Below are 22319 nucleotides of genomic sequence, written 5' to 3' on the forward strand. Positions count from 1 at the left end.
ATTTAACTTTTTATATGGAACTCTATAACTCTTTTTATTGAGTGTGTTTTTACTCAATTGGCTTATGTTTTTTGGAACAAAGCAGGAATTACGGTCCGGCTGAAATGGGTGCGTGAAGGACTATTGTAACGGGGCTCAATTAAGCATGTTCTTAAAACCTGCGTTTTCACTAAGACGCTCGCTCACTCAGTACGCGCTGAAAGCTCTTTGCAAAATGACTAAAGGGTCTTTCACACAGGACGCGGTCTGCGCGGCGCTGGACCCTGGGCTCAGCGTTGCCCTTCAGATAGTGTTACCTGTTATGTCGTTTGGGTTATTGGGCTACCTTGTTGAATGCATATCATTATATTTCACAATTTTTTATTTATTTTCCGAATATAATTAATTAGTCCAACGAACCGTTCGGTACATAATGCGTACCGCGTACCGAACCGAAAGCCTCGTACCGAACGGTTCAATACGAATACGTGTATCGTTACACCGCTAATATATCATTCCTCTGGGAAAAGGAAGCTGTGATCTGTCTAGCGGTCTGAGACAGGTGCTGTACTGGGAATGAAATGAGGAACTTCTGACCTGTTCCTGCCTACCTAGACAGCATTGTAGACGTGATTCGGGCATTTTGCCATCTTGTTCTAACCAAAATTTAAGAGAGGGTAATCCCAGAATGCATTTCAAGAAGCTCTGTAACAAAATTCATTCAAGAAGGCAAGAGATATTTTATATTTTGGAGCCTACAATTTACTCAGTATTGAAAAGTTCTGATAAAATTTCTTTAGTCTAAGCAAAATGCTGTTATGCTTTTTAGAGGATCCCATTTTAGGCTTTGCAACATGTTATTAGTAACTGAAAATACTTAATGTTAGGAATGCACTGAAGTAATTATTAAAAGTAATTGTTGTCTTTTATTTTTATTTCTGACAATGGGGAAAATATAATAGCTAAAATGAAGATTATTTACCCTTTTGTCTAAATAAATTAAATAAAAATAAAGGCATCACAACATTATAATACAGTATGGAAAATATAATAGTCCATACAAAAAATATATATATTCTTTTGATATTTTAAAATATTAAAAATATAATAACTTTAAGTGAGCATAAGATGGCAAAAACTATTTTAACATATAAATAGTAGATACATTTTGTACAATTATATATCCAAAAATGACAGATATATATCAAAACTAAACAGTACTCAAGGTGGTGAAGTGATATATTACTTTCAAATGTCTGTGCAATTAAACTAAATTTATAATTAATTATTAACCCGGTTGCTAGCTGTAAACCTACTGTTAACTTGCTCATAGCGATTGTGTAATGGACTGGGTGTGGGTGACAATGGAGATTCAAGTGCAAGCTTTTATTGAAACAGATCGTGGTCAAAAACAGGCTGGGTCCAACACATGATAAATAAACAGAGAGGAGGCAAGACAAGGTATGAACAAGACAAGGCAAACACCCAGTTATGTCTACAAACAGCTAAACAAGACTTTGAATTGCGAGTGTGTTTGTATGCTGCCTAAATAATCCTACTGACGGGAAACAGGTGTGCATGAAATGGAGTCCAGGATACAGTGGCAAAGGTCTGGGATGGAGTGCCCTCTAGAGGAACTCCTGGGCACTCCAGCTTGAGATTGCGATAGAGTTCCCCCCACCTTAAAGGCCCTAATAAGTATGTTTTCTATCTTCATTTCGGGGCAACAACAAGTTTGAAAAGGCTGAGTGATGTTATACTGTTAATGAACTTTCCAACACCCCCACCATGCTTAAAGTTTAACGTAAACATTGGGGAAGTCGTGGCCTAATGGTTAGAGGGTTGGACTCCCAATCGAAGGGTTGTGGGTTCTAGTCTCGGGCCGGATGGAATTGTGGGTGGGGGGAGTGCATGTACAGTTATCTCTCCACCTTCAATACCACGACTTAGGTGCCCTTGAGCAAGGCATCGAACCCCCAACTGCTCCCCGGGCGCCGCAGCATAAATGGCTGCCATTTTAGGTGTGTGTGTGTTCACTGCTGTGTATGTGTGCACTTTGGATGGGTTAAATGCAGAGCACAAATTCTGAGTATGGGTCACCATACTTGGCTGAATGACACTTCACTTCACTTTCATGTGTCGCGACGCTCGCGCCTATCCCCTTAACAAAACAAATATGAAACGAAGAAGTTTAGGCAATCTAGGTGTCAGAATATTATAGACAAAAGTATAATGATTAGCAGTAGTTCAGAGTCAGGTATCATGTTTGCAATACAAAAGAACCATTTCATAATCAGTCCTTTATGGGAAGTGTGAATGTAATGAAAACTTTAGCATGATGTGAAAAAAAAACATTGGAGTCAGTTTGTTACTTTATTTTATTAGTGTTAATTTATTTTATTAAACTGGATAAATTGTTACACCTTTTTATATTGTTATGATTTATTTTTGATAAAAACAAAGGTTTATTATTGTATATTCGTTTGGCATTTAATTTATTGTATACCCTTTAAATTTGTTTATTGAAAGAATAGAAGCAGCAGAATGGTAGAAACACATGTATTTGGTAATTGCTACCTTATATCTTTACTCTTTCCTTTCATTCTTTTCATGGCTTTGGAAAACTTGTCTCTGATGTTTCTCTGCATTACTTTTTGCATAACTCCGGGTCATCGACACCAAGCTTCATTGCAATTTATTTCTAGGAATTAATCACTTTCTCTGAAAGTCCACGAGTGATAGTACAAGTGGAGATATATTTGTGCAGCTCAGCTATTCGACACTCCAGTGTATTCAGGAGAGGTTGCCCTCCTGTAGGACCTCTGCAGAATGAGGAACGAACCGGGGGGAAAAAAATTCTGAAGTTTCAGAACACACCCACAGATTGCCACGGACCAATGGAGCTCAAAGGAGTTTAGGAGCCAAAACGAACTCCCCCAGAAAGATCACTTTGGTGAGCTGTTTCGAACCTGATTTTATTCAAAAAGACCATATTATATTATATAAAACAGGTTGTAGTCAAAAACATGAGCAAACAACAGTATCCGAGTCGTGACAAAGACTAATTCAAAAACAGGCAATGGTAAGGGCAGGCAGCAAACAATCACAAAAACAATGAAACAGTCCAAGGTCTAAATCACAGGGAAGACAAGGTATAAACAAGGCACAACAAGCGGTAAGGTAAACATGGAAAACGCCAAGTAATGAACGAAAACCGCTAATCAAGATTTTGAAATATGAGTGTGCTTGTATGCTGCTTAAATAGTCCTACTGACAGGTGTGCATGCAATCAGTTCCTGGGCAGAGGGTGTTATGGGAAATGTAGTCCGGGATACAGTGGCAGAGGTCTGGGATTGAGTGCCCTCTAGAGGAGCTCATGGGCACTCCAGCTTGAGATCCTGACAGATAGTCTTCAAACTGTTGCTCAGCCCTAACAGTAGGTGACCTAAAAGAGAAACCTAACTGTTGATGGCAACTTCTTTTTTAGAGGACCGTTCCTTGTGGCAATGCTAAGAATGCAACACCAAATTTCATGTATTCTAAATTACTGACTAGCGCATTGAGGACAAAATGGAGCTTATGTAGCTAGAAGTTTTTGTGTTAGTATTGTCACGAGACCAAAATTTTGACTTTATGATACCTGACTAAAATATCTCGATACTACTGCAGAACTGATACTATGACAAAATATTTTAGAAAGAAAGAAACCAGTGTTGTTTTTTGAGCATTTCCTTCCCCTTAAAAAAAAATCGAATAAATCAAATGCCAGTGGCACCACACAGGCCTATGTTGAGCAACAACTAGTCTTTTACTCCTATTTTTAGGAGTAACATTATTTCACAATAACAATTTATATCATGATAGTCATTTTATGTCATGATAGTCATGCCGAAATGACTTATGCGTATGACAGATACCGGAAGTGAGACAAAATAGTTTATAACATTTGTAAAAATTGATATTTTTCTTACTAAAACGCATTGATTTATCCCCGGAGATGTGTGAGGAATGTTTATTATTATCAATGCACTTGCTATTTTGACAACTTGTGAACTGTTCAGCTGTAACACCCGCTTGATTGCAATGATATTTTCATTTTTGGGTGAACTAACCCTTTAAATGAGGGGTATCACGATACCTTTTAAGTACCGGTATATCGTGCAACAGTTGTGTTCATCTATTTCTTGAGTGTATGCGCTGACCCTTAAAAGCCTGCTGTCTATGTGCTCATTGACCTCCTCAGCCAGTGAGCCTTATCCCTGAACACTACAGAGTCAGTAGTGTAAAGAATGCACTTTAGTAAAGCAAACAGCTCTTTTCCCAGGCTGTAACGATCGTTTAATTACAGAGCCGTTATTGTGGTGCTACAGACTGGGCTTGTATTAATTATTAAAGCGGATGCCCTGGTATGTTTGTGTGTAATGAAGAGCAATAGTGAACGCTGACCACAGGGTGCAGTGTATTTGCTTTCAGAAGTAGATGCCTTTTGTAATGTTTTATAGTAGTTAAATAAACCAGAAAGTTGAAGGTACTACCATGGTAGAGGAATATGTTGAGGAATATGTAAGTACTATAAAATACTACAGTACTATAGTAAACATTTGTGTGTTTGGTTAGTTTTCTTATTTCTTATTTCACTTGATATATCATTTATTTATTATATCACTTTTATCTATTTTAATGTGGTAAATATATTTTTCTGGTTATAAAGTAATTAATTATGTAATTGTAATTTGTTTATATTTATTAATTATTTTTTATTTTTGCAGGAAATTCATGTATTATTCTTCCCCTGCTATTTGAAGGGATAGTTCACCCAGATATTAAAATTCTGTCATCATTTACTTACCCTCAAGTTGTTTCACCTCTTTATGAGCTTTTTTTCTTCTGCTGCACAACAGAAGATATTTTAAAGAATGTGGGTAACAAAACAGTTGACGGTAGCCATTGACTTCCATAAAAAGGAAAGAAATGCTACAGAAGTCAGTGACTACTATTAACTGTTTGGTTACCAACATTTGGTTTGTAAACAAAATATTTTATTCTCCTTTATGTCAATTTGTGTATTGATGTGGTGATAATTGTTAATTCAGTTATTCATTAAAAAATTATAAATTAATCAAAAAGTCAGTGGTCGTATTACATGACAGTCATATGGTGTCTTCCTGTCTAAGTGGGCAGATCTTGGTCAGAATAAGCTGCTAAGTGGATCAAACCTTGTAATGATAATCAAAAGTCTGACTATAGAAGCAGCTCTGTGTATGTAATCTGGTGACTCTGGTCGTATCACCCTGATCTCCCCCTCCCTTCCTGCTGTATGCTAAATTTAGTCTGTGTCACGAGAAGACAAGAGGTAGTGCCAGACTGGCACAGAAAAGTAGAGGAGGAAGTGTGTTAGAGAGATGGCCAGTGTTAATTACCAGTGGCTGCTGGTTTTGGCTGACTCTAGGAAAGGTGACTTTGTCCCTGTGTTACTGGTCTGATTTCATGCCCAGAAACTCTTGGGGTGCTTTGCTTTAGTCGATGACAGCATGAAACTCTTCAGATCAGCAGAGGTTATGTGGTGATGTTAAGTTAGCACTGTGAATGTTTTCATGGTGAGTTTCAGAATCATTTGAAACTCTGAAAATTGATCTTAGTGACATCATGTACCATTCAAAAGTTTTGGGTCAAGAATGTCTGTTTTTTTTTGTTTTTAGCAAGGATGCATCAAATTATTTAAAAGTGACAGCAAAGGCATTTATAATGTCAAAAAAAGTGTTTCTATTTCAAATAAATGGAGTTATTGATAGAAAAATCTTGTAAATAAATGTCACTCTTTCTACAAAAAACATTAAGCAGCACAAATATTTTCAACCTTATATTTAAAAATATATTCAAATAGAAAATAGATATTTTAAATTGTAAAAGAATATTTCACAGAATTACTGCTTTGTTGATCAAATAAATGCAGCCTTGGTGAACATTTTTCATATTTTTCAAAAATATGAAAAAAATCTCACTGACCTCAGATTTTTGAACAGTGATGTATCTCTACATTTTACTGTATGCCATTTCACTATATGCAGTTCCAATTTATTTTGTTTTTAAAGATTTTTCAAGGGCACAGAGATAAATAAATGCAGTCATCAAGTATTTTGCTTTCAGTAACAGCAGAGCCACACACAGTATGGATGCATTCTGGAATCTTGAGCATTGCCATAGAAACAAATAATTTTGGAACCTAAGGATGTGAAGGGCTCCATGTAGAATCTAGACACCTATTTGAGTGACATCTGTCAGGCAGTTTTTGGCTTTCCCCTGCAGAACCCGTTTCTGGTCACCAGATGGAGCTGCAGGTTGTTGTCGTAATATTTCTCAGCAAACAACTGCATGAAAGTGCTGTTGTTGATCTTGGTTAATATTAGAGTTAGCTGACTGTGTCCTTCTGCTGTGTTACTCATTCTTATTATAACGACAGTATAGCCGTTGTGATTTTGAGTGCCCATCTACTGCTTCAGGCACATGAGTCATTATGTGTGTGAGTTTGAACAGTACTGTAAGGGTGTGTGTGGAGTTTAGATCAGTCCAGCGGAGATCTAATGATCACATGGATGTCAGCCACCCACATGCACAGCCCTGCAGTCAGGGTTAGTGGCCTTTTTCCAGGCTTAGGTTCTAAATCCACACATTGGTCTCCTCCAGGCTGGATTTCACTGAGGCTGTGGAAAACCAGCCCAGTGTAGGTAAGCTCCAGATGGCCTAGAGGACATTAAGATAAGCTTTTACTCTTTTTCTCCTCTTCCATGTCGGATAGAGACGTCACCCAGCCAGAGGACACCTTCTGTTGGTCTGTCTCTCCCACAGTGTCTTTGATGTGGTTTGGTAAAAATCATGAAATGTTCTTGGAGAAGTGCTGACTGCATGTTCTTCTTGAACCAAAGACTTCAGAAGCTGTTGTTCTTGTGCAGCAGTCTTTATCATTGTGTGCTTGAGTTCCATCAGTCCTCGCATCGCAGTAATCAAGTTGCTTTGATTGCTGTGATCTGGTGCGGTAATGTTGTTTATGAATTGACCATCTGTGCAAGGGTCAGTCTGTTTAGACTGAATGTCATTATTGGCTTTTACTGGGACAAATAAGTGTAGTAAATCTCCTTTATTTTAATCACAGACAAATTATGAAACATTTTAAGTCACACTGCAGAATTGTCCCCAGCAATATTTAAAAAAACTGACTTTCAAAAAAAAAAAAATCTATATTTTGTGTAAAAAAAAAAAAAAAAAAAAAAAAAAAGATATATATATAATATTGTTGTTGTGATTAATTTATATAATCTTTTTTGTTTGTAAAAGTCTTTTATCTATAACATTTTCATTTGTAAATTGACTTTTTTATTTTAAGATGGCATTTGATTTTGATTTGCCAGTTTTTTTATTTGAAAGGAAACCTATTATGCCCCTTTTTAACAAAAATGAAATGTAAGTCTCAGGTGTCCCCAGAATGTGTCTGTGAAGTCTCCGCATGAAATACCACACAGATAATTTATTATATCATTTTGAAAATGCATGAATGCAGAAACCATGCTGCAGCCTTCCAGTCGATCAATTGAAACCAACACAGAAGTGACTTAAACTGCAATTCATCGACTGGCCGCTAGAGACTGTCTTCAAAGGGGAGTCAGTCCCATAGACCCCCCATGATAAAATGCCAAACTTTACAGCAAAACACAACTATGTTTACAGCCTGTTACAAAAGTGGTTTCGGTCTATATAGTTCCGAATCAATGTCTTCCCGGAAACACAGGATGTTCTTTTGTATTCCGGTGGTTAATAACAGCTTTGATAATGAAGTGAGCTATAAACATCAAGCCGTCATCAGAGCTCTGGAAATACACAAAGCTATTTGCGTTTACATGCATGTTCCCAGGCATCCTGCCTCCCGGCGCTGTGCGAGACGAAAGAGGAAGAGGCGGGGAGTGTTAACTGTGAACGGGGTTTCATGAAGGCTTGTTTTGACTCTCTGGTATCTTATTCTGGGATCTGAAGGGTGGGCCGGTCTGTCATGGCACACTAGATGTGTGATGACGAGGCCAGAGGGCGGGATCTGCGCTTGTCAAAGAAGATTTTGTGAGAGCAGTTTGTATTATAAATAGTAATTGCAAATGTGTTGAAAATGTGTAAAAAATTTGTCTTTATTTATAGTATTCTAGCGCTTATTTTGCGTTGATTATGAGCTGTTACATGAAAGGCAGATCATGACAAAGTACAATTTATGAGGCTTCCTAAGCGATTGGCCACTGCACTTTCTAAAATTTCTAGTAAAATATAATAAAATATAAAAAATATTTGTATTATATTGCTTGCAAAAAGTGTTAATTCATCAGTATACATGATTACTTTTGAATGGCCGTCAATAGAGAAGGATACACATATTTATCACAGTTTCCCCAAAAATATTAATCGGCACTGTTTTTAACATTGATAATCATAAAGAATGTTTCTTAAGCAGCAAATCAGCATATTAGAAAGATTAGAAAATTAATCTAAAATCTTTTTAATACTGCATTGTGGTGCATTTTAAGAGAGAGTTATGAGAGTTCACCCGAAAAAAAGAACATTATTTCATAATTTTTTTCCCTTTATGTCATTCCAAATCTATAACAGCTGCTGAAGACGAATTCAAATATTTAAAGATATTTTAACAAGTGTTGAACTGTTTTTTCCATACAGTGAAACTCAATGGGGTCCAAAAACATAATTTTTGTTTTTTTAACTATCCCTTTAATACTTGTTAAAAAGCATGAATAAAGGATGTCTGTGAAAATTGGTGTCAGATAAAATATTGGTATTGTACTCAAGTATCCTGATCATGTACCTCTGCCTTTAATCACTAATATTGAGCTAAACAGTAGTGGTGAGCGTCTAATTGTGTCTTAGTGTCATCTACACAAAAGCCATATAATGTGTTGTGTCCGTTTTAAACACTGCCACTGTCAGATCCAAATAGAGAGAAAGAAAGAGCAGGAGAGATGAGGAATCGGGGCTCTCTTGTGCAGTCACGATGTCAGCATTGGTGCATCAGTGTCAGTTTGCTTCATTCGCCTCTGAGAGATGTGTGTGTGTGTGTGGAGGTGAGAGTGGAAGTGTGTGTCGGAGGGAAGCAGACAGCTGTGGGCAGGAGGTCATGTTTGCCTGAGACCCAGCACCCACTCTGTGCTCCCACTGTCGGCTGTGAGTATTCATGCCACCTGCAACACACACACACACCATTACCCAGTGTCCCGTGCTGCTTCCTGTTTCAGAACAAGTCCAGGAGGAGTCTAAAAGGTTTCTCTTTTTTCAGACCTAATGTAGTTTCTAGTTAAGCCTTTCACTGGCATACTCTACTAGTCAAAAAGTTTCTTATGCCAATGCACCAATGCTGCATTTATTTAATCAGAAATACCTGATATATCAGAAAAAGTGATATTGTGAATTATTATTACAATTTCAAATTAATGTGTTCTATTTTAAAATGTTAGTCATTCCTGTGATGCAAACATGATTGCATGATGCATCACATGATTCTTCAGAAATCATTCTAATATTCTAAAACAGTTGTGATGCTTAATATTTTTGTGGAAATCATTTTTACCAGGATTTTTTGATGAATAGTAAATTTATTTGAAATAGAAATCAAATAATATTATAATTAATTATATACATTGTTACAAATTATATGTACCGTTCAAACTTTTTTATATATAGTCTACAGTACATCATAAATAAACATTAAATTACAGTAACATTGCATTCTAAGGAGGAACAAAATTGACAAATTATATTGTTGGCATGCAGTAAGAATACTGACATGAAGTGAGCTATAAATAGTTGGTCAGATAAAAGATTTTGGACCCACTTTATATTAAGTGGCCTTAAGTACTATGTACTTACATTTTAATTAATAATTTAGTACAATGTACTTATTGTGTACATACATGTTTTTACAATGTACTTATATTTAAAAAACTATATGTAATTACATCTGTATTTAATTTCTGTAATTACATTTATAATTACACTGTTGACCCATACTTTACACCGTAACCCACCCTTAAACTTACCCATACCTCCAACCCTCTCCCTAACCTTACCCCATCCCACCTCAATAGCAGCAAAAGTGTTTTACAATACAATATGAACACAATAAGTACATTTTACTTATTTTTATGTAAGTACATAGTAGTTAAGGCCACCTAATATAAAGTGGGACCAAGATTTTATTTAAAAATATTTAATTTCAAATTGATATTTCTGACATTTGGTGGCACATCTGCAATTTTGAGCACAGTTTACTCTCAATATAATAAAATTTTGTGTGTGTGTGTGTGTGAGTGATTTTCTCTTACTACTGTTGTATTTTCAACCAAATTTCCATAGATACTGCAAATATTTTTACATAGTACAACTGCGGTATAAACCAACACTATTGTCAAAAAACGTTTACACATTTCCAGCATTCTCATGAGCAGAAGTCTTCATAAATTGGGAAAAATTCTGTGGCGGTGAATGGAAACTGGTCCTGGTTTCTCCCAAGGTTTTTTTTTTCTCGATTTCTGTCACTTTATGTGTTTGGGTTCTATGCCACTGTCACCTTTTGGCTTGCTTAGTTGCGGTGTAAAAGACATTTCACTTTAAAGTAATTTATCGATATGACACCATTGGATGAGTGAGATTGTTTATGTTGGTCAGAAGAAAAAAAGATGTAATATTTGCTGCCACTTCCTCAGCCATTGTGTCAGAAACGTCATATAATAACCAAAGTCATTTTTATGTAATGAAGACAATGTGATGGGTGGGCGAGTGGCTGGTGTTTCTTTTTTTCTCCCTGTAATCTGTCCCATCTCTGTCTCTCAGGACTCCAATGGTCCACCTCGCTCTGATGCTCCTGTCCCTCCCATCTTCTCTGCCCTGCGGCCCTCCCGTGTGGTTTCCTCCACCTCGGAGGAAGAAGAGTTACTGACAGAGAAGTTCCTCAAAATCAATTGCAAGTACATCACAGATGGCAAGGTGAGTCAGCATTCCACTTTTCTAGTGGCAACCTCTCCAAAGTTGCACAAAAGTTAACTTAAGGAGGAGTCCCCAGGTTAGTCATTAATAAGAACCCTGCTTTTCCGCCATCCTCCGGAGACTGCAAAACAGCGAGGAGCTCCAAGTTTTGCTTAAAGCGTGGGAGTTGAGCTGCTGTCTCCAGCACTGATCTGTTCTCTTTAGTGATTACTCTATTCCTGATAAGTTATGCAGTTAGTGCGAGAGTGATTTCTCTCACAGTCAAAACATGCCTGCCCTCCGTTTCACCCCAGCATTTGTGTGAACTCACTCTACTTCATGACCAGTGTCATCTGATTCACGAACAAGTGACTCTTATGAACCTGGTCTTGTAATTAATCATTCAAAAAGAACAATTCAGCGCTGTTTTAATCAATTTGATGGATCCTTGATGGAGCTCACTGAATCTCTAACAACTTTTAGTGATGAATGTATTTATGAAATATTATGTTAAATAGTATGTGTGTGTGTAGTAAGTTCTCAGCATAAATCAGCATAAATTTTCCTAATGATCAAAATTGAAATTCAGTTTTTTTTAAAACATACTTAATAAAAACAGGCAATATGTCATTATTAACAGTAAAATAAATATAGTACCCAATTTTGTTTAAAAGTAGGGTTGCAAAAATGAGTATAGCCTTGATTAAATTCAGCAAACATGTAATATTCTAGTAGTCAGTATGTCCTCCAAAACTTTAAGTATACTGCTTTGACCCTTTTTGACATTAGCCGCTTGTCCACTGTCGGGCCAGTGCGAGCTAGTGCTTTAAACGGGCCAGGCGGGGCTAAGAGCCTTGAACCTGTAGCACCGAGGCCAAAATAGTGCTGCGTTTCCACCGTCAGGCCAGAAGCTCTGCTGCACTTCACTAAATCCCGCCCTTTACACGCCTCTCAGGAACAATGTCATGCAACCCCATCATTTCACCAACAAAGAGAAGTTATCAGAAACTAATGAGAAATAAGTCACTGGAACTAGCATGATCACAAAACAAACACAATAAAAGCGGCCGTTTGTCTGCATGCTTTGTTAAATATTTAAATGCAAAAGCATTGATGTTTTACTATAATAAGGTGATGTGTCATAATTATATAATTTATCAGGAATAAAAATTTGAACAATCTCTGGCAACATTGTTGATTTAAAAACTTCATCATTTTTGATAAAATATGAGGTCTATTTTATTGTGCATACAGTTATTTATATATTTCTAAATAATTTATGATGTGTGATCATGTGGGGTACTTGTGTCATGTGTCACAGGGTGTTGTTAGCGGGGTGTTGCTGGTGACGCCCAACAACATCATGTTTGACCCTCACCGGACGGACCCTCTGGTTCTGGAGAGAGGCTGTGAGGAGTACGGCATCATGTGTCCACTGGATGAGGTTCAGTCTGCTGCCGTTTACAGAGAGATCACTGACAGCAAGATCCGTGACTCCATACCACCGTAAGACCTCTCACTTCATACTGACGCAGCATAGGGTTAGTTGTTTGTCTTTAACTTAGCTAACACACATTAGTATTTAAATAATCCTATAAATGCATTTAAAGGTGCCGTATGTAGGACTGACACCGAGTGGTTGAACTAGGTACTGCAGTCCAAATTTAAAATATTGGAGAGTTTCCTTCACTTGGCCCCTCCTCCTCAGACTTGATGCACTTGTAGGTTGCCAGATTGACAACACCAACAGGAACTAACAAACTCGATGATGAATGAAATTAAATACGCTGTGTTTTCCGGGTAAACTGACAGTGGACTGGTTTCACAAACCAAAAGAGAGACAGACATTCCGGCCCGGAACGCGCATTTTCAAAGGAGAATAACTGACTGTAGCATTGTTTTTCAGATAAACAAGTATGTTAACTTAGCATCTTTCTTAAATATCTGCAAATGTATTATGATATTTTAATGCTTTAGTAGAGTCAAAAACTTACAGAATCAAATAATCGAAATTGAATATTATTATAAATCAAATCAAAATGAATCATTCTGAATTTGCAAAAATTGTTCTTGAATAAATCAGAAACATATTATTAATTAAGATTTACAAGATTCACATGCCAAATTAAGTTCTTGTCTTCGCTCTACTATAAGTGGCACAAAGGCCAAAAAACTAAATGATGAAATCGACTTCAGCCACAAACTAATAGTTTTGATTATGAAAGATTATGGAAAGTGAAAATTGCACCTGCGTTACATGCTATTAATTGGATTCATTTTCAGATGTCTTATCTAGATTGAAGATCTCTCATGTGACAAATCGATAATTTGTTTGTGGTGAGCATGTACGATTGTTTCAGATATCTACTGTTCTGCTTTATTATACAGGAAATGGATTTTTACTCTAAGGTTAATGAAGGATGAATTCAGACGCCTACCTCTGAATTACTCACCCATTTCTATTTGTAATAAGAAGATAATGATTTTAGCACCCCCAGATATTTATATCCTGTTGGATTATGAATGATGATGTGTTTTATTCAGCTCAGAGCTGTGTTGGTTGGTTCATCAGTCAGACGGGGTTCACTGCAGGGTCTCACTTGTGGATGTGAAGCAAAGCATCTTTGATCGTGCAGATGTACAGACAAAGGGGCCTACTTTTCATTTATGCACTTTTAGAGAATGCTGGTGTTAGAGGGTCAAGGTTTTCTTTTATATATATGGTACAGTCCTTTTATTGTTTTGTTTATTATTTCATGTTATTTCAGACATAACTAAGTTTAGTGCGGTGCATACATTGGTATCAGTGAATGATTATTTATGCTATTACCATTGAAGAATACAGTAAGGTTGAACTAAAGCCACATCATAGAGCAGTAAAGGCACCTTTAGAAATGCAGTTTTGAGTTTTCTAGAAGATGCATCTCTCATTCTCTCTGTTTGTGCCACAGGGACTTTGAAGCCGTGTTCTCTGGAAGCTCTCATCTGCGGGAGGGTTATGACAGCGCCAGCACTGCCCCCCGCAGCACCGAGGGCTCCATCTCTGAGGATGTCTTCACAGAGTCCGAGCTCTCACCCATCCGGGAGGAGAGGCAGTCCACAGAGGAGCTACAGCAAGAGGACAAGTCATCAGGAGCCTCGTCCCAATCCATGCAGACCCTCCTCCAGGAACCTCAGACTGCTGAGGGCAGCCATACAGAGAAGGAGGAGGAGGAAAAGCCAGAGGAGGGAGAACCAGCCAGCGAAACTGCCCAGCTCAAACAACCCAGCCAGGAAGAGCCAAGCACACCCACCAGCAGGGACAACCAGCAACCACCCCACTGCCAGACCGAAGAAGTTCTCGAGTCCTCAGGTTCTCAAAGCTTGGCCCCTGGAGCAAGGGAGACCTCGGGAGGGGAAAGCAGCCCCGATGGGGCTAAGCTGACCAGAGATGGTACTCGAGATTCAGAGACGGACATAGAGGAACTAAGAAAGATGTGGAAGAGTCACACTATGCAACAAGCAAAGGAACAGCGAGAGAGTGTCCAGCAGGCCCAAAGAGAGAACGAACAACAGTCTAAGAGCAGCCAGAGACTGAGCTCTGCTGAGGGTACGACATATTCTCCAATATTTCTGCCTTTTGTTTTTTTAAAGGGTTCATAGGGTTTTGTATCAGTCATATGTGTTTGTGTGTGTGTGTGTGTATAATGTATGTATATAATTACTTATGTATTTATTTATTATCTAAACACTTTATATATATATATATATATATATATATATATATATATATATATATATATATATATACATACATACATACATACATATATATATATATATATATATATAAATATATATATATATATATATATATATATATATATATATATATATATATAGATAGATAGATAGATAGATAGATAGATAGATATAGATATAGATATATTATTGTGTGTACATTATATATTATACTGTTAGATCTAAATTAATAATATAAATATAATAATTTTAATAGATTTATAATTATTTAATATAACTTTTTTATGTATAATAGACCTTAAATATAATACATTTTAAATATTTTTTATTTATATTTAATTTCATTTTAATTACTTAATTACAAATAATTATAAATTTATTCTATGCATGATAAAAATGAAAAAAAAAAACAGAACATTTTAATCTGTTTATATATTTACTGTTTATCGATTTATTTTATTTTAATTATTTTATTTTATAAAAATCTAGAGCAGGGGAGAGAGAGAGAGAGCTTATATTGTGTAAAAAGCTTCGTAATGAAAAGTGGCTCACCTGTTTTCACCTGAGGGAGCGCAGAGACACTTTACTGCAGCTTTTACCAGCAGCCCTTTCTCTGACCAAGAGATAAACTAAAGTCCATTAAACATGACAACTGCACATACACAAACATTACAACAAACATCAGAAACAACAGGCAGTTCTTTCCTTAAAAGTATAGCTGAAAATATATTAACTAGAAATAATGTGATTAATCATAGGTTGTTGACATTGAATTGAATCTGTTGATAGACATAGCATTGCAATAGCAAAATGACAATTTTTTTATGATGCTTAGAGTTGTTATTTATTTATAAATAAGAAAAAAAAGTACTGAGGAATAAAGTATTTTATTTCATCATGGTGTCATACTTAACCTGCTATAGCCCTATACTAAAGAATCGAATGATTATCATATTCATAATCAGTGGTATTTAGAATGTACAGTGGTACAGGTGCAAATAATAGAATGCTTTGATATTCCCATGATTTGCAAGAGAGGTGTTACTGAGGGCTGTATGAGCAGTATGTCCACTAGTCTCCATAGTCTTATAATGGAATGAAGATAATGCAATTCATTTTTAAACTCTCACTTGTATATTTTTATCACCATTCCTCCATGCTTGTCAGCTTTAGATGTGCTGAGATCTCTGTGTGCCCCAGTTGCTTTCCATCCCAGCGTGTGAGTCATCTGCTGATAGTTATTCAACACTAAGGGATGAGCCAGTTTTCAGAATGAGCCCAGGAGTTCAAGACGTGATATCATGAGGAACTGGTTGGATAAAAGAGTTTAAAACATAAGGCTTGCTTCTAAACATCTGCAGCTTGCTGACATCACATGAACATGTCACCACCCAAGTCTACAATGTTTGTTTGCTGTTGTTCAGTAAAGATGCGATAATGTCTTGACTAGCAATTTGTGTTACCAAGCAATTGAACAAGTATACCTAATAAAGTGGCAGGTCAGTGTATTATATATATTTAACCAGTGACCACAACTCAAAAGCCTAAATATTACTTTTTAAACCATATAAACTTATTTTGCTTATTCAACACAATAATATTCATCAGTCTCATGGCATGAGAATGAAGTTCAATTCTTTGAACTGTTCTGACAAATCACAGGGGGTTATTTCCACAGCTCAGGACCCACTTCAAAAGTCATCTGAATTACACAGCAAATTAGCCCATTGAAAATGAATGCCCTCTCAATGTGTTCTGCAGTGTAAGTAGATTAAGGTTGCATTGGCTGTGTAAAGGGCTTTGGCTCCTACAACACTGGTGTAAGGTGTTTTTTTCTACATCTCCCACTGGGTTGACCTTCTAATCAGTTATTAACAAAAGATGCATTGGATTCAGCTTTGCATATGAGCTCCCGGCAGGGTGTAGTTCATTAGAGGCAATGTGTTTTTGTTCCAGTGATTATAGCATGTCTATTTTTTTTTTTTAGATAATGTTCATATCCTTCATATGCAGGCCGTGAGATGATTGATGCATTATTATATCACACTTTAAAGAATAATGTCATTTTTGTATAAGTTTTTAACTTTGCTCCACTTCTGTGGTGGGCTTTTAGGATGAGCTTATATTTCTGTGTTTCAGGCGTCATGGTGTCCAAGGAGAGGCAGAAGTCTCACAAGTTTCTGTGTCTGCGGGTTGGCAATGCCATGAAGAAGACGTTTGTGTCCAATGCCAGTGCCTCCATGCAGCAATATGCACAGCGTGACCAGAAGCATGAGTACTGGTTTGCCGTTCCCCAAGAGAGGTGAGTCTGACATCTGGAATCAAACTTATCCACAGTTTGTTTCCATTATTTGTATCAAATCAGGTCTATTTTCACTTTGTTCGATTGTTGTTAGATTTACTTTACATGCTGGTCAAAAGACTTCTTATCCATTCTCAACGTTTTTAAGTCTAGTTTGTTTCATGAAAATATTTTATTTTATTCTTTTATTGTATTTAGGCTTTTTCTTTATGCAAAATCATTTTATTATGTAGTATATTATTTGTTCATTTTATTTTTACAAAATATGTACTTTCTTCTCTTCATTGTCATCTACTTCTTGATATTATTATTATTATTGTTATAGGTTGAAATTTGACCTATTTATTTCTTTATGAAATTACACATTTCTCAATGAAATTACACGGCATAATTCAATTTTGTAGGAAGTCACTTTTATTTTTAATGATAACTGATGTAAATTTAACATGGTCTTATTGGGCGATCAGCTCTCTAGTACTGAAACAGTGCTGTCTTTGTCTTATTTCATCTACCCTCTGATTCAACACAAGCGTTCAGTGTTCTTCATCCCACTGGAACTTATTCTGTCTGTTATCACAGATGAGTCAGTCACAGATATTTTTTAGGGAACACTTGCTGAGCTAAATCAGAATGAGAGAATCAGAATAGATTCATTTTGACATAGTCTGCAAGTTAGGAAAAGAACTCCAGACATCCTGTGTGCTGTAGTACTGCACTGCTGAGCTCTGTGGCCAAACTTCTGTCTGTTGTTGTCACTGAGACATGGCCAGGCCCGGCTGCATGACCTAGTTGGGTGGTGACCCGGATGATCAGTGTAAAGTGTCATGACAATAGTGCGTGAGCAGGGCCTGACAGACGAGGCTTTGAAGCTCTCGCTGCCCACCGCGTTCTGTTGCAAGTCACACTGAGTTCTCCATGGCTTTGCCTGTTTCAAAACGAAAGCTACATGCACTACCATTTGGGTTCTACAAAGCTTCGCACTTGACTTGCTAGAAAAAAAAAATTAATTCCCTTGATGTACTAAAATGTGCACACGATTACTATTTCGTTCCCTGAATTTGCTTTTTCATTCCCTTGATTTGCTAAATCATGCGCACAATTTACTAATTCGTTCCCTCGATTTATAAATTGCATGCACGATATAGCAAATCGAGGGACCGAATTAGGAAATCATGCACTCGATTTAGCCTACTATTTTTTTTTCCTGCATGCCATGTGCAGGGCTCCATAGGGTCCAGCAAGACACATTAAATTGGCCAAAAGTGATAGTACAGACATTTACAGGTATAATGTCACTAAAGACTTCTATTTCAAATTAATGCTGTTCTTTTGAACTTTCAATTCCTCAATAGGAATATTAAGCTGTTGTGCTAATTATAACTATTTTCAACACTGAAAATAAAAATAAATGTTTCTTGATCACCAAATCAGCATATCCGAATGATTTCTGAAGGATCCAGACTGCAGTTATTATTCCAAATATTCTGATTTGCTATCACAGGTATAAAAAACATTTTAAAATATGTTAGAAAATGTATTAAGATTATATTAGTTGTAATAATATTTTACAGTGTTACTTTTTACTTTTAACTATGGTGAGCATAATTCTTTTAAAAACATAACCCTCACACACCCAAACTTTGAATGGTAATGTACCTTATTACAGATTACCGTATTTTCCGGACTATAAGTCACACTTTTTTTCATAGTTTGGCTGGTCCTGCGACTTATAGTGAGGTGCGACTTATTTATCAAAATTAATTTGATATGAACCGAGAGAAATGAACTAAGAGATATGAACCAATAGAAAACATTACCGTCTCCGGCCGCCAGAGGGCGCGCTATGCTGCTGAATGCTCCTGTAGTCTACACTGAGCAGCATATAGCGCCCTCTCGCGGCTGTAGACGATAATGTTTTCTCTTGGTTCTTGGTTCTAAATGAATGTGATTTATATTCCAGTGCGACTTATATGTTTTTTTCATCATCATGATGTATTTTTGGACTGATGCGACTTATACTCAAGTGCTACTTATAGTCCGAAAAATATGGTAACTCATTTTTTAATTAAAAAAATATGTATTAATGCAATAAATGAAAAAGATCAAATGAAATTCAGATTCACAGTATTGTCACTATGTTCATGGTGTAAAATATTGTACAAATATTTGTATATAGACACTTCTAAAAAATCTGAATGGAACACATTTGATCAGACATGTTTGTTTATGAAATATTCTTTATATTTGGATTTTTCTTTAATCTACCAATAAGTATGTAACTCAGTTAAACTGTTTAGCTATGTCTAAATCCATTCCACAGAATTCATATATTTTCTTAAAATCAGAGCAGAAAATGTGGAAAAATTCAGCATATTTCATCTGGCTCATAAGCAATTAAAAAATGGCATATATTAACATTTTTAACAATGTGTTGGTCATTGTTTCTGTAGGTCAGACCACCTGTACGTTTTCTTCATCCAGTGGAGCCCAGATGTATTTGGGGATGGGGTAGGAAGCATCAGCCGTGATCCTGGCTTCATCGTGGTGAAGAAAATCGAGGAGTCGGAGGCAAATGAGGAGCAGCAGACTGTAGAAAATTCAGATAAAGAGTGGGAGGTACGGCTCATTCAGCTCACGTTTGGATTGATACTATATCTGTGATTTATGCTTGTTGTGTCTGTAATTCTATGTGTGCTGTATTCTCTATGCACTTAATTTGATTTCAGATATTTCTCTTTATTGTATTTGCACTTGTATGTGTGTCTTTATTGTCTGTTTCTATGTTCCAGGTTTTTTTGAAGTGTCTTTATTGTGTTCCCCGCACTTCATACACCTTCATGCACCAGTCATACATTGTTGTCATAGCTCCTGTATTCAGTGTTTCTCAGACTGGGTTGTTTTGCACTTGGTCAATACGTTTCTTTTGAAACCAAGATGCATTGTGCACTGTGAGCTTGCAGCTGGTGTTTTGCATGAGTGTGTAGTTGTTTTATTATTATATTTTTGTTTTGTTTTTCAAGAAAGAGGCTCATGTATGCAGTTTATGCATGCATGGATACCTAGGTCATGTCTAAAAAGGCATGGTTTAGCCCGACTATGTCATGCCTGAATGAGATACAAGCAAATCATGCCTACAGGTGCAAGTGTTGTAACCTGATGTATTTTGCGTGGTGTTCCTTTTATAAAGCTGTTGAGTGTTTTACTGATTTTTAATGAATGGATAATAGGAAACATTACCATCTTATATTTCCCTGCATGTTATTGTGTTCTGGTACCCATATTGAAACCAGTCTATGGCACTGAGAAACCAAAACCGCGGCAGCATTTAAATTTGACTTTAAATTAATGGTGTAGGGAACAAAATAGACTGATTTGTTATTCTGAAACTGGAAGATCTTTGCAAAGCCACATGATCTTTTGACAAGTAAAATTCTGGATATTGGGACCTCCAGGATACTCAGGGGATCGACTGTATCACTAAGCAAGCTAGAGTGTTGACACTTGTTTAGCACATGCTCAGTCAAGCTAACTCTTAAGTGCAATTAAGACTAGTTGCTTTACTTTGTGAAACTGATTTTTAGGCATAAAAGTTGCATTTTGAATGTCCCGTATTTTTCTCTGCTGTCTGAAATTGTGGTTCCTTTACATTTTTAAACTGTTTGAATGTTAAACTTTAACAGATAGTGTTCATTGACATTTGGAATGTGAGCAGAGTGTTTCAGTTTGGTTCACATAATCCAAACTATGAAGTCAGTCGAACCCTGTGCGCATCAGAAGTGCTAATGTGAAAGCACCCTTAGTGCTCATGGTTAGTGACGTTTGAAACATGGCCAGAGTGTTTGGTTGTTCTACTCCCAAAAAGCAGTTTATTAGTACAAGCATGTTTAGTCCAGTTACGCGTGTATCTAACTCTGAACAAGTTTTCATCGACAGCCTTGTTTTTCATCGGGTCCGTTTTGATGCCTCCGCGTTACTACCTCACTCATTTGACTCACTGGCAATAATTTTGGATCAAACTATTCTGATGTCTCGTTTAGGTGCGCTTGTTCCTTTAAAGGCGCTAAAGAGTTCCGTACAGGAGGCGGGACGTATTGTAACAGAACCAATCAGAGGCAGAAATCTTCCATTTGGTCCGATGTCATTGGCTCACGTAGCTGTCTGTCAATATCTTGCCGTCTGAATATGGCATGTTGTCGGTCGGCGGAAAGAAGGCTGAATGTGACAAGCTGTGAGTTAGATCATGTTCTCCAAGCGGGTGACGGAAGGAAAACCTCTGACTCCTAAGTACACTTATGTATGTAAACACAAGTGTTGAGTGAATGCGTTCGCTGAAGCGTATGTGAGCGGGGTGTTGAAATATTAGCGTATAATGACTGGCTGTGTTGATTGACATTGGCTGTCTGATGAGTTCGTGTTGCTGCTTTTGAAGTAAAACAGTGTAAAAGTGAGACATGAAAGTCTGCTGATGTTGATCTGTGATGCTGGAGCTGGTGTGTGTGTGAATCAGTGAATGTCTCACCCGAGACAATATGCATTTTTTATGAATGCTCTAGTTTACCTTCCTGCTTGTACATTATTGAGGGCTGTAAAGTGGCGACGTATCGGCTAAAACTTTTATTTACCGTCAAGGAGTAGAATGACCGCAGTCTCGGTCATTTCCCTTTTACAGTCGACAAGTCAGTATTGTTGCAGGACTTTAAAGGGCTAGATTGCCAATAAATAAATAAATAATTTACTCTCCGTCATGACATTCCAAATTCCAAACCTGTGTGACTCACCCTCTTGCGTGATGAAACACGAAAGAGAACGTTTTAAGTAAACGTTCTAGTCGTTGTGTTTCTATGTAATTAAGACAAATAGTAACTGGACATAAGTTTAAAAACAGACGCAAAAAAGCAGGACACAACGTATGAAGCCATACGATACATTTGTGTGGGGAACAGACAAAAATGTCAGATAAAAACAAAAAACAATTCCGCTCTAGTGTCTAGATTCTTGAGTGATTGATTCATTTTTGTGACTCGGATCTTTTTAATGAATCGGTTGTTCCATTTCACAAAACAAGTCTTGATCCGTGAACGATTTCAACTCGGTAATGTCCAAGGTAACGACTTATGGTTATTACGTGACAGTATGGCTTCAGAAGACTTTTACTTTATATTGCATTGTATGCACTTTCATGATACTTTTGTTGTACTTTTGTCACTTTGAAACTTAACATAGCCCTAGTGTCCATTCACTTTCATTACACTGAAAAGATTTGGCTTGGGTATTCGTCATAAATTAATCT

General features: G+C 36.8%; 1 protein-coding gene across 4 annotated transcripts in view; it reads left to right on the forward strand.

Moving 5' to 3' along the window:
- The window catches only part of LOC128030390 (oxidation resistance protein 1-like), a 115798-nt gene that overhangs the window by 82420 nt on the left and 11059 nt on the right, over window positions 1-22319 (forward strand). For 3 of the 4 annotated variants that reach the window (XM_052617959.1, XM_052617961.1, XM_052617960.1), the window contains 5 exons: window positions 10855-11007; window positions 12308-12492; window positions 13938-14575; window positions 16867-17029; window positions 19480-19645. In XM_052617959.1, the coding sequence (XP_052473919.1) occupies window positions 10855-11007; window positions 12308-12492; window positions 13938-14575; window positions 16867-17029; window positions 19480-19645 (1305 nt within the window). Of the gene's footprint in view, window positions 1-10854; window positions 11008-12307; window positions 12493-13937; window positions 14576-16866; window positions 17030-19479; window positions 19646-20805; window positions 21324-22319 lie in introns of those variants that run through there. The other variant, XM_052617962.1, reaches the window with a different exon arrangement.

The sequence above is a fragment of the Carassius gibelio genome, chromosome A16 (assembly GCF_023724105.1).
Source record: "Carassius gibelio isolate Cgi1373 ecotype wild population from Czech Republic chromosome A16, carGib1.2-hapl.c, whole genome shotgun sequence".
NCBI classification, from domain to species: domain Eukaryota; kingdom Metazoa; phylum Chordata; class Actinopteri; order Cypriniformes; family Cyprinidae; genus Carassius; species Carassius gibelio.